At 33.7% G+C, this 14,226-nt stretch overlaps 1 protein-coding gene across 1 annotated transcript; it reads left to right on the forward strand.

Moving 5' to 3' along the window:
• Nucleotides 1-9,113: 9,113 nt before the first annotated feature.
• LOC120218033 (galactolipase DONGLE, chloroplastic-like) lies at nt 9,114-10,484 on the forward strand. Its single transcript, XM_039215032.1, has one exon. The coding sequence runs from the start codon at nt 9,114-9,116 to the stop codon at nt 10,482-10,484; it is 1,371 nt and encodes a 456-aa protein (XP_039070963.1).
• The last annotated feature ends 3,742 nt before the right edge of the window (nt 10,485-14,226 follow it).

Here is a 14,226-nt window from a genome sequence, read left to right on the forward strand (position 1 = left end):
GGATTTTTCTTAAGAGTCAAGATTTGAAAAGTCAATGTGACACGTCGGACTCGTATCCGGGTCGGGTACGGGTTGGGGTGTTACAATTAGTATATCATATTCTCAAGCTTGGAGAGCCAAATGTTATGCCTTGGAATTGTTGAGGGGGTCGCCAGAAGCATCGTTTGCCCAACTGCCGGCTTATTGTCACAATTTAAAGCTGAAAAATCCTGGGTCGGTAACTCATATCAAAACAGATAGAGATGGACGCTTTGAGTTGCTGTTTATCGCCATTGGTGCTGCGGTTAGTAAATCAATATAATTCTGTTGACTCATTTCTGTTAGTTACATGCATTTCATATTTAAATGATTATATTTCTTGTGTATATTATTTTGTAGATTCGTTCGTTTATTACTTGCATGCGCCCAGTTATTATAGTTGACGGAGCACATTTGAAAGGTCGATACCTTGGAGTAAACTTATTAGCAGTAGCCATGGATGCTAACAATGGGATATTGCCAATAGCTTACGGGGTTGGCAAATCTGAAACCTCTGATTCATGGACATGGTTTATGGGGCATCTTAGGGATTGCATAGGTCCTATTAGCAATCTGAAAATCATATCCGATAGGGCAAACTCAATTGACAACGCTGTTAGAGGGTGTTTCCCAGATGCTTTTCATGGACTTTGTGGTGTTCATTTGTATAGAAATCTAAAATCAAGGTCTGCTGGTATAAAAAAGCACAAATGGACATACTGGAAGGCTGTAAAGGCTTATCGGGAAGTGGATTTCAATAAGCATATAAACTGTTTAAGACGTGTTTTGCCTAGTGTGCTCAAACACTAGAAGATGTCGGGTTTGAAAGATGGTCAAGAGTACATCAACTTGGAGCAAGATATGGTTTCATGACGTCTAATAGTGCAGAATCAATTAACGATCTAAGTCGTCATTCCTGGAAATTACCCATTACTATGTTAATGGAGTTTTTTCGAGCCTCTATTCAACAGTGGTACTACAAGAAAAGAAACCATGCAGGTATTATTTCTTTGAATTCGTAACTTATCATATATTTTACTAAGTATTATTTATTTAAATTTACAAGAACATTGGAACATCGTGTTACACCATGGACTGAAAAAAAGATAACGAAACGTGTTGTGAAGTCAACGTCATGGAGAGTTGAACCATGTTCAAACACTTTGTTTGAAGTACTGGATAATAACTTAAATGGGCTTGTCGATCTAAATGCAAGGACGTGTAGTTGTATGAAATGGAAAACATCTGGTTATCCATGTGGCCATGTTATAAAAGTTGCTCTTCATCTAAACCAAGATGATTCAAGCACATACGCTATGGATTGCTACACTACAGAAGTATATCGACAGACTTATGCCGAGATTGTCTACCCTATTTCACATCCTTCTGAGTGGGACATACCAGATGACTTACAAACAGTTTTGCCACCAGCTATGGACAGAAGGCTACCTGGCCGACCAAAAAGTCACGATCGTATACCGTCTAAGGGTGAAGAGAAGAAGAGATCGACATGTAGTCGGTGCAAGGAAAGTGGTCATACAAGGTTGACATGTGGATCACCAGTGCCATCACAATCATCTTTTCCTCTACCAAAATATGGATCATCATCAAAATCCAAAGCTCATATGGTGTCAAGAAAAAGGCAATCAAAATCGCAATCATCTTTAAAATCCCAATCACAACTGGCTTCACCTTTTGGGACTGTTAACTTAGGTGATTTTTAAATGCAAACGTTGTATTATGTAGATTTTATGTGTGAACTTTTAATATTTTCAGTTAGGCATGTATTAGTAACTTGAGTTTTAAAATTGCTATGATCTGTTCCAGTTGTTATCACTTAATAGGCAATCATCTTAATGTCTATCGCAACGCGGAAATTACTATCGCAATGCGAAATGAAAATCGCAACGAGAGAATCGCAATGCGAAATGAAAATCGCAACGCTAATTTCGCAATGCGAAATGAAAATCGCAACGAGGGAATCGCAATGCGAAATGAAAATCGCAACGCGAATTTAATTTCGCGTTGCGATTTTCATTTTCGCGTTGCGATTCCCTCGTTGCGATTTTCATTTCGCATTGCGATAGTACTTTTTGCCTTCAACATAATGCAGATTGAAATCAACAAAATCAACAATTACATTTTAATCAATTAAACAAGCACAAATAAGAATTATGTTAACATCAATTAAACAAATCAACTTTTACAAATCACCTTTTACAAATCAATTAAACAATCAAAAAATAAGCAATAATTATTAGAGAAAATAACACTTCTACTATTGAATCAACTTTTGCAGCCATACATCATTTTCACGCAGCTCACTTCTGAGATTAACCTGCATAAACCAAACATTTGCTCAAACAACACTTTCTACACATCTAAAACCTACAAACAGCAAATTATTGAATTCTAGGTACTTAACCAAACATTTTCAAACCACAAGCCTATAAACATACCAATTGTTTCTGGACATTTTTATAACACGGATGCAGGTAGGCAGCGTCTCGTATATATCGATCTAGCCATATAATGTCGAAACCACAAGCCTACTGCAGCTCTATCTATATCGGTGGGAGGTAGATACTTTATACTTCCTGTGATCAAACGGTCCAACGCCAAGCATACGAGAGGACCACAATCCCCTCTGGGTCCTTTCGTTTATTGTGGTGCGGTCTCGTCTCTGCTAACTGTAATATTGAGCTTCTTTGGCTTCTTGTTTCCATAACGAGTCCAATAATTTATCGCATCCAAGTATTTAGCCAAATAAGAGCTCCATCCCTTAATAATATCTCTTAAATCAGCCAATGATATGTAATTTATCATGTTGTCATATACTATTGCCTTAAGGGATGGGATCTGAAGTTCGACGAGAAGCCAATGGTTACGTTCCAAAACAGGGATAAACACCTGCAATCATAAGTAATAATTCATTCATTTGCGCACTTATTTATGAATACCTTTAAACTCAATCTAAAATAAACACTAACCTTATCGACCTCCCACCATGCAGGATAAAGTTTAGCTTGTCCATTGCCCAACGCAAATGATTCATCTCGTTGATTCTTCAAGTGAACGGCGTTAAAAGACGTCGGCATAATTGTATACCGTGTATTTCTTTTATTTTCCTTAAGTTTTCTAATTATTAGAAGACGTGACACCCACGCATCGATATGCTGTTTTACAAAAAAAGACATATATTAGTAACTTACATAAATTTACAAAAAAAATAATCAAATGAAAATATAAGAAAAATATAAGACTTACCCCTCCATCGAAATAGCCATTGTCTTCGACCCCTAATAATATGCCCCACCAAGACCGATCAAGCAACAAATAGATATCATCATTGAGCTTGCATATGTCAGTGAAACACCCCTGGCTTCGCTCATGTAGATAAAAATCAACTGCGGTCTTAGCCCAAAGGGTGTTATCCAGAATTGTGTCCGGTAGTTGTTTCCTCTCCTCTTCAGATACAGGTATGGTACTGGCTGGTAACTCATACGAGAGCCAACTTGAATCCATCATGTCCGGCACGTCAGAGGGTTTCTCAAGAATCCTACATATGACGCCATGTGAATCGGGCTCTTGAATGGTGGGAGGGACCTCTTCAACGATGACAGTGGCCTCTTAAACGGTGGGAGGGGACCTCGAGGAATGATAGGGGCCTCTTCAACGATAGGAGTGGACTCTTGAGGGATGATAGGCGAGTCGGGCTTCTTCTTGCGGTGTCTTCGCACTATTGGGGTATACGGAGACTTAATAGCACGTGCACGCCGTCTGATGCGTGAACTCTGTCGTGCAAGAAAAACCCGACGTAAAGCATCCACCTTATCGATCCGCTAAATAAAAATACAAATATCAGTAAATAAACAGACATGATATTTAAACAGTGAAAACAAAGATAAATATATTTCAAACTTTCAACCAAAAGACAAAACAAAGACAAATACTAACTTCACAGTGTTAAAGTAAAAAGTTTAGCAGTTTTGGCAGCAACCGAATAAATTTACTAAGCAATCTAAGTGAAATGGTTAATTTAAGTGAAATTACGAGTAAATTTATCATCAAGTTAAATATGGAAAATCTTAAACTTACCTCGTTGCGTAGAGTATGAACCTCATTCTGCAACGATACTACCATCTCATGTAGAGCGGCAACCTCACCACGTAAAGTAGACACATCCACACGCCATGCACCATCGTTATCAAGTAGAGTACCGATCTCCTCACGCAAGGCATTGACCTCATCACGTAACTCCCTTGACTCATCCCGTGAAGGTGGAGAATAGGGAGATAGAAGTCGTGGCATCTTTGCCGGTCGCCTATCATGAGGTGATGGTGGAGAAGAGGCTCGATGATGTGACGGGATAGGTGATGGCTCTCGTTGTAGAGGTGTATAGTCGGGTCGATCAGGTGATGGCTCTCGAAGTGGAGGAAGTGGAGGCTGCTCATCATTCGTGCCATCAAGAAAACGCTGACTAGCTTGCCACCAATCAGTGGCATATGGTATTAAGTCTTCCCAATCCAACAGACGTTTCCTCTTCCAGGAAATAGCCCTGGGAATATCATTTGAAGTTTTTATTGCATATGTCTTCATGGCGGGAAAGGCCTCGAATATCCAAATCTACAAACAATATAATAACAAACATTAGTAATTATTAAATAATTAATTATAATTTTGAAAACATTATATAGAAATTCTTACCTTAAAGGCCCAAACAAAGCCTGACAAAGTGTATTTCGACCCATCGCCCCGCAAACTTTTGCGGTCATCAAAGGCAGACGACAACTTAGTCCAGGTAGCTTTCCATATATACGAACCCCACGGAAACAGATTCCATGCATTTAGGTCCTCTACCAATAATATTAGCTCTTGAGGAATAGGTTGTCTGGCCTCTCTGCCTAAAAAGTCGGCATACAAAAGTAGTAGAAGGCATACTCGGACAACATCGACGTCATTCATCCGAGTAAAACCATCTTTCTTATTAAACGATTTCTTCATGTCGTCGACGTGTAAGTTCGGCTTCTCTATTGACTCATCAGGAAAAACCCTGGATAACCATGATGGGCGGGTGATATGACAAGTGTACCGGCCTACATCATCGTGTCCGAATCGTAGACCAGTGATTAAGCAGAACTCCTTCCGCCCAAAACAAGTATACGCCGGTGGAAAATGAAACCATATCTCTTCCTCACCACGTTGTATACTGTCGGGTAGATCGCTAGTCATGGTCTGAAGCCACAAATGGGTCAAACTAGCATCTCCACCCGGATGCTGTACTCTCAGCCATGGCCCGAAGCAGGTTTCTTCAAACAATTTTCTTTGTGCAGGTGAAAGCTTCGAAGCAATTGTAGTGGCTAGGCTAACTTTATTCCTTAATGTCAATGAAGCCGAAAAAAATTTCTACAAAAAAACAATAAACATAACAAGTTAGATATACCAAAAATTACACTGTCAAGATATACCAAAAACAAAACAATAAACATAAATAGTAGTTTATTCTTGAAACTAAAATTTGCAACACTGTTTTTGTCTTTTGGTTGAAATGAAAATCGCAACGAGATAATGAGAATCGCAACGCGGAAATGACTATCGCAACGAGATAATCGCAACGCGAAATGACTATCGCGACCAGACAATCGCAACGCGAAATGAAAATCGCAACCGCGAAATAAAAATCGCAACGCGAAATGAAAATCGCAACGCGAAATAAAAATCGCAATGCGATTTTTGTTTCGCGTTGCGTTTTTTATTTCGCGTTGCGATTATCTCGTTGCGATAGTTATTTCCGCGTTTCGATTTTCATTCTCGAAACTATTCTTCTTCTGCATTACTTCAACCAAAAGACAAAGCAAAGACAAATACTAACTTCACAGGCTAAACAGTTTAGCAGTATTGGCAGCAATCGAATGAATTTAATAAGAAATCTAAGTGAAATGGTTAATCTATTATTGAAATTACCAGTAAACTTATCATCAATCTCAATATGAAAAACCTAAAATAATGCAAAATTTTCAAAATAAAAAAAAAACTAACCCTCGGAGGTTGATTTTCCATTTCTGAATGATTGTGAGGGATTTTTGACTGTGAATGGTTGTGAGGGATTTCGCCGGCGATGGGGACGGAAATCTTCGGAGATGGGGACGGATTTCGCCGTAGAGAGTGAGAGATGGAGATGGGACTGAGTGTTGTGTTTTTGGGTTTGAGGTTATGAGTTGCGATTACTGTGGACGGTTCAATTTCCGATTTATTAAGAAAAAATTCGTGTTTGGAATTTGAAAAAAAAATACGCGTTAATACGAATGGCGCTATGTAAATCGCGTTGCGAAAGTCAGAATCGCGTTGCGAAAGTCAGTATCTCGTTGCGATTTTGTATTATCGCATTGCGATAGTAAGTATCGCATTGCGATTTTCCCAATTCGCGTTGCGATTTACTTATTCGCATTGCAAATTGGGAAAATCGCAACGACATTGTATACCATCGCAACGCGATTTCCAACTATCGCAACGCGAAATGCAACGCGAATTTGCGATAATGGAGATCGCGTTGCGAATTAGCGATCGCATTGCTATTTTGTTGGTCATTTTGGCAAATCCGGAAAAAGTTGGTTAAAATCGTATATTATATGTGATTTTTGGTCACTGAGGTTATTTTCTCATTTTTTCCCTCAAAATGTTTTTTAAACAATATTTTAATTTTTTAAAAATCTATAAACAAAATACAAGTCAAATAACGACCGAATTTAACAGTTGTTATATCCTAGGCACCAAAAAGTGTAACTCGAAAACATTAGGTGCCTAACTATAACTTATGGTATAGTTTGAGAATTTTCATGGGGACAATTGTCCCCACCCGCCCCTCCTTCAGTCTTCCTAATTGTGAGGATTTGAAGTTTGAGATTAGAGTTTAAAGATTTTTTTTGTCACTTTAAATCCTAAGTGGTACAAATATTAATAAAATAAATAATTTCATAATAAATATTAATAAAATAAGTTATATCATCTAACCTTTTATGATTTAACGGTAGAGTGATCAAAATAAGAATAAATTTAAATTTTAGTGATTAAATTGAAAAATTTAAATTTTAACGATTAAATTTATTCTTATAAAAATATATAATACTAATTTATATAAATTATCCAAAAAGATAATATTTTGAATTTTATGGATATTAAATTATTGTATACATAATAATAATAATAATAATAATAATAATAATAATAATAATAATAATAATAATAACAATAGTCAGGACAATGCTTCCCAAAACGGCGCGTTCTGGATTTTATTGCTACGTTCACAGCGTTTTGTTTAGTGAATTTGTTTCATAGTTGAAGCTTCATAAAGTCAACCCCAACAAAGTAAAGCATGTGCTTATGAGCGTTTTGTCACTTAAAGATTATACTACACCATATTATATACACTGCATAAATGTAACACTTGAAAATAGTTAAAATATATACACAAAATAATAATATAAATATGATGCGAGTAAATGCACACTATACTCAAATTGATAGGTTGGATCGAGTTTATTTAAGTTTCATTCAATAGCATGAATCAAGTAATTTTAATGGTTAAAGGATGACTATTATTTTTAAAGATTCTGAATTCGAACACAATGTTTACACTTTGTATGAGTGTTTAAGCTTTCATTATTAAATGGGTGAGAAACTTTCGAACATATATTATTTTATAACCATCATAGATTATAAAAAAAAGTTTTATATGCTCAAGTCTTGAATGTTACAATTTGAACTTACGAATTAAAATTTAAATAAATATATTTTTGTTTAAATTCCTTTTTCGAACCTAATATTTTTATCAAAATCTCACGAGATTAAAAAGCATATAATAAATTATTTAATGGTAGATATTATAAAAGAATATTTTTTAGAAGATATAAAAGAAGTTTTTTATTAAGATATATAAAAGAAGTTATATAATCGTTAATGTAATAGTAATTTGTTTTTGGAATTGGTCACCCACTTAAATTTTCAGATTATAAAACTAAATGGTACAAATAACTATCTTTTCGGATTTTATTTTATTTTTCAATTCTTTTAATTTAAATATCTCAACATTAAAAAATATATATTACTCTTAAATGTTTTGAATTCAAACATTATCATTTGTAAAATATATATGAACTTAACCAGGACAAAATATAATAAATCTTACCTTAAACCATATAAAAATAATAGAAATAATTTTGTACAATTACAATCAAAAACCAAAAAAATACAAAACAATCAAAATTAACATAATATAACATAATCCGATGAAGACTAAAGTTATATATAATTATAAGAAATAACACAATTCAACGTAGATTTATAAATTGAGAGAATGAGAATTTACATATAAATAAATTTATGTACATTAAGATTCGAACTTAAAACATTAAGAATTCTAAATGTATTTATTTTATAAAAATATATAATATTAATTAATTAGAACTATATACTACTATTACTTTAGCTATTGCAATAGAAAAGGTAAACATAATAATTATATAAAATTGGATTGGTTTTAGATCAAATAAATTTGTATCAGATTTTAATTAATTTTAGATTTTAATTAATTTTTATTTAATCATTATTGTTTAAATAAATTTTAAATTTAAATTGAATAAATTTGAGTTGTTATTTTTTATTTTATAATCTAATTAAATTATATTTTTTGATAAATAATTAAATTTGAATGAATCGAATTTAATTATTTCTATTGGAATAAAAAATTGTGGGGTAAAAGAAAAGCGAGTGACCAGCCGCTACAATTTTAAGGATTCGAACCCAACCGACCACAGCAATCTCCTTTTTTGATTTAAATAAAAAAGAAATTGACGATAATGACAGTCAAATACACGCCCCAACGTGCTCTTATATTATTTCCCTCTTCTCTCTCTCAATCTCACCACAAGAGAAACACCGTTTCCATGGCTCTCCATTTCTCTCCCTTTCTCTCCCTTTTTCCCCCCTCCTTTATATAAATAAATCCCAACCCCTTCTTCCATTTTCACCCCCCAAATTTCCATTTCCCATCCTCTCTCTACAAACCCTGTTTTCTCTCTCTAAACAGTCTCTCTCAGATGGCGTCCAGAGCTTTACCGCCGAGCTTAAACCTCAAACATGTTACATTCCCGTTGAACAATGAGGTTCAAATTCAATCACATTCGTTCGGCCAAGTTTGTTTACCGAAGAAAACCGGGTTTTGTTCATCGAGACACACTGTGATCGCCAATAACTCTGCAGTGACAGCACCGGCTATGGCGGTGAGTACCCGAACCGGTTCGAGATTATCTCATTTCTGGAGAGAGGTACAGGGTTCGAACAACTGGGAAAGTTTAGTTGAACCCTTGCACCCTCTTCTCCGACAGGAGATAATCCGATACGGCGAGTTCGTCGCAGCTTGCTACAAGGCATTCGATCTCGATTCGAACTCGAAACGGTACCTGAATTGCAAGTACGGGAAAAGAAGCATGTTGAAAGAAGTTGGGATGGAGAATTCTGGCTACCAAGTCACCAAGTACATCTACGCTACACCTGATGTCAACATCCCAATCCAAAATGGAGCTTCTTGCGGTCGTTGGATCGGCTACGTAGCCATTTCTTCGGACCAAGAGACGAAAAGGCTCGGTAGAAGGGATGTGCTCGTGACGTTCCGAGGAACAGTGACGAACCACGAATGGGTGGCGAACTTCATGAGCTCGCTCACGCCTGCACGGCTTGACCCTCATCACGAAAGGCCAGAAGTGAAGGTTGAGTCGGGGTTTTTGAGCTTATACACGTCAGACGAAGCCGACAGCAAGTTCGGCCTCGCAAGTTGCCGTGAACAGATCTTATCCGAGGTTTCAAGGCTATTAAACAAGCACAAAGGTGAGGATATAAGTATAACTGTGGCCGGTCATAGTATGGGGAGTGCTTTGGCTCTTCTTCTAGCTTATGACATAGCCGAGCTCGGGTTAAACAAAGCCGGTAACTCAATCTCTGTCGCTCAAGTTCCGATCACCGTGTTCTCATTCGGGGGACCAAGAGTGGGTAACTCAAGTTTCAAGCAAAGGTGTGAGGAATTAGGGATTAAAGTGCTGAGAATAGTGAATGTCAATGACCCCATCACAAAGCTACCAGGCGTCTTCTTCAATGAGAATTTTAGGGTTTTCTTGGGAGGAAGATTAGAGCTGCCGTGGATAACCTGTTCATGTTATGCTCATGTTGGTGTTGAATTAGTCTTGGATTTCTTCAACGTCCAAAACCCTTCATGTGTTCATGACCTTGAAACCTACATCAGCTTACTCAAATGGCCCAAAAGATGTTTAGGGGTTCAAAAAGAGGGTTTAAATTTTGAGTTGTTGAACAGAGCTAGGGTTTTGATCTTCAGTGCTCAAAATCTCAACATTAATTTGCCATGGAAAGATGCAGCAATCAACATGGTAAACATGGTTCAATCTCAAAGAACCTGAAGTGTATATTAACCCTAGGATAGATGGAGGTTGAAGAAAAGCCCCTTAGCCTTATATGGTAATGAGTTCTTTTTTATATAGGAAGGGGGATTTTTATGTAGATTTAGAGGTAAATAATATAGTCAATTGTATATTTAGGGCAATTTTTTTTTTTGTAACTCTGAGGAAAAAAGAGAAAAGAATATATTTAAAATAATCATAATAAGTGAAGAACGATTATTATTGTTGTTAAATACTATTCTCTTGAATAATGTCCAGTTTTGGATTATATCATTGTAAATGGAATATGTTAAATTAGAAAAATTGTATCCCTAATGAATCTCATAATACCTAATTTGAATTAATCGATTAATAAATTAAATACAAGTGTTTATACCTAAAAATGCAAATATGTAGACCAATTGAATTAAATCTCAAGTTTATAAGTATAATTTTTTTATATAAATTCACAAAACCATTTATTTTCATATATGATAATATTTATAACAATAGAAACTATAATCAAATATCATTAATATAATTAGTTTTGAAGTTTTTACATTCTATTGTTATTTATTTTACACTATTTACATTTAGATACCATTTACTAACGTAATATTGCATTAATCTTATATTGGAAAGGAAATTAATGAAGTTTAAAAATGATAAGGATGTATATTTTATCTTACATCAATAACGAACGTAAGATTTTATGTTAGGGTTATGAATTTTTAAGAAGCTATATTAAAATTTAGGGGGTACGAAACTATAAAATTTCAAGATGTGCATAATTAGATCATCAATAGAAAATACAGAGAAAATATCTAAATTATACGAGAGTTTAGAATTTTTAGGAGTGCTTCCATCCCTAATACCCCTTCGATCCATCTCTATCAGACACATCTTTTAAGAAGAGTGTGACGACCTATTATGTAATCAATATATGTTATATTTATATACTTTTTTATAAAATATTCTTTACATCAAAATATACATCAATTACCCAAAAAAAGATTAAAAAAAACTTCAAACATATATCGATATAAATTCTGATATGTTAATAATTCGATATTTTATAAGTTACATTAATCATATTATACATTTATCTCATTTCCTTTAAATTATGATCAACTTCATATGTTACATACAAGTATTAAAGAAAATGTTTTACCTTGCAAAACTTGGACCAACTTCTTCCATTGAATTAATTTTTCCAAGAGATAGAATAATAATAGTCTATGCATGGGACAAGTGTGAAAATATTAAAATAGTAATCACGTAAATTTCGTTATTCGATTATTTTTCTGCTGAATTTGATAATTGTCTTATTAAATTTGATTTTCCAATTCAATTTTGGTATTTCCTGATGGTCTATGTGACGTATACGTGTTTCGATCAACTTTCAATACAATATAGTTCGTCAATGCAATATCTCATCGTGTATAATATTTTTGTCATTTTTTAATTATTTTTTAATAATTTGGGACGATTATAAGATAACATCTATTTATAATATTTTATAATTATTAATAATACGTATATTCTATAGACACAATTATACGAACCCAGAACCTCAAGATAAAACAACATTTCTTTTTACCATTATCCTTTATTAATGCTATAAACATAAACATCATTATATAAAATGTATCAAAAATTAAGAATATGATACGTGCGTCGAAGGTAAAAATGGTCGGATGATAGGCCTGATATGCTCATTGCCGACCAAAAGAAAAAAAAAATTGAATAAATATGCATTCTTTTTAAATTAATTGAAACAATATATATTAGTAAACAAGATGAATCTAAGTAATAATCATAAAAATGAATAAAATAAATAAACATATGGAGGACTAGACTGAAAGAAATTAAAAATTGAAAGGACTAAATAGCAACACAATCATGCAAAAAGGTCTAAATTGAATGATATGCTAATGCATAGAGACTAAAACATAATTTATCCCTAAAAAAAACTTTATAGCATGGCAAGGTGAGGATCTTGTCCAGGACGACTTGACTCGGACGCGGACGCCTTTTTAAATATTATATATATTTTCTTCATTTTCTCATTCTCTTTTAAAAAAATACTTCTCTTCATATTTAAAAGTTCTTTCATATAATTAGTTTTTTACGAAACTCATTTAAAATAGGTGAAAATTAATTTAAAATTTCGATGTGTTAATACTCTAATCACTTCCAATGATCATTCGATAGACTAGTTTTTAAGTATGTTGTTTGTTTTCTCGAAATAATATTCCTCACCGTTTGAATATTTTAAAAAAACCCCCAAAATCCTTCAAATAAAAAAGTCCTCAAACCCCTAAAATTGGGTTTTTTATTCATTTTCATCAATTTTGAATGGATTTTTTTGGAAAATCAACTCTAGGAGAAGAACGAAGAGTAGAATGTGAATATTTTAGTACCAATATTGCAACGAAAGAAGGTCGATGATGGGCAATGATTGCCTACCGAGGACGATCGAAAAAGTACAGTGCCAAAAATGGAAAAGTTTAAAGGTTTAGTGGCAAAATTGATACACTTTTAAAGTTTAGTGCCTAAAATGATATCGTTTAATGCATTCATAGTCACACCAAAACGATGTCGTTTGGTCCTTGTCATCACACTACTTGGATTTTAATTGCTTAGTAACATAATTGAAGTTAAAACTAAAGTCCAGTGCTATAATTGAAGAAATTAAAAAATCGGTAATATAAAAGATACACCATCTTAAATTTAGTGATATTTAGTGTAATTTACCCTAATTGTTAAACATGTGCCCTATGAGACATCCAAATACCACTGTTCATATACTTTTTAGTTCTTTAATTTATTTTGCTCAATCCTATAGTACAAGATCGAATATTTTTATTTATTTTTAGTTATAAAAGCAATTGTAAACACAATCACAACGAAATAATTAAAATATAAATCAATCAATATAATACATTGTCAAATTGATAATTAAAATATATAGAAATTTACACTAAAATAAATATGGGCAAAATATATATACGATAAACCACGAAATAAAATTATTTCAAATTTAAATCAACACATAATATTTGATGAATCAAAACAGAAAGAATGAAACACGTGAAAAATCATTCTATCGCTAGATTTCCTTGTCTCAAAATCAAAGAATCTCAATGCGTCATGTCACATCGACATCATGTCCAAAAGTCTTGGATTTGCTTGAACAAAGGGGAAAAAGTTTTTTCCCCCTAAAAAATAGTCAAATATTTCAATCGTTAAGTTTAGGCTAGAAAAACAAAGAAATAATATTCATACATAGTAATTATTTAAGTTATGCGTCGGTCATTTTTTTCCTTTGCTCTGCAATTTCATGGGTCTTGTTTGAAAAAAATTGAAGATGCACTATAGTCTATGCGTCTTTTACGGTCAAATTGAATACAGATAATATATTATTAGTGTATTTTTCATCTTTTGGGGTTTGGGATTTTCTTAAATTTAAAAAGTTTTGAAGTATTTGTTCAAAAATCTAAATTCCTATCAAGCAGACGAACAACATACCTCAAAACTTACTATCATCAGACAATTGTCGGAGGAGATCAAACCATTAGAATGTTGAACCTTTAGATAGATTTTTGTTGATTTTAATTGAGTTTCACAAAAAATTAATCATGGGTGAAGAAATATGAGTGAAATGCGAACATTTTAGTATCAATCTTATCATGAATGATAATCGATGAAGTATGACAATAGAATAACAGTGGAAGTCAAATGATTTGATGATTTTGTGTAG

This window comes from Hibiscus syriacus, unplaced genomic scaffold (assembly GCF_006381635.1).
Source record: "Hibiscus syriacus cultivar Baekdansim isolate YM2019G1 unplaced genomic scaffold, ASM638163v2 tig00110195_pilon, whole genome shotgun sequence".
NCBI classification, from domain to species: domain Eukaryota; kingdom Viridiplantae; phylum Streptophyta; class Magnoliopsida; order Malvales; family Malvaceae; genus Hibiscus; species Hibiscus syriacus.

What these genes read in the sequence shown, in the direction of transcription:
- LOC120218033 (XM_039215032.1), top strand. Translation starts at nt 9,114, where the DNA reads ATGGCGTCCAGAGCTTTACCGCCGAGCTTAAACCTCAAACATGTTACA.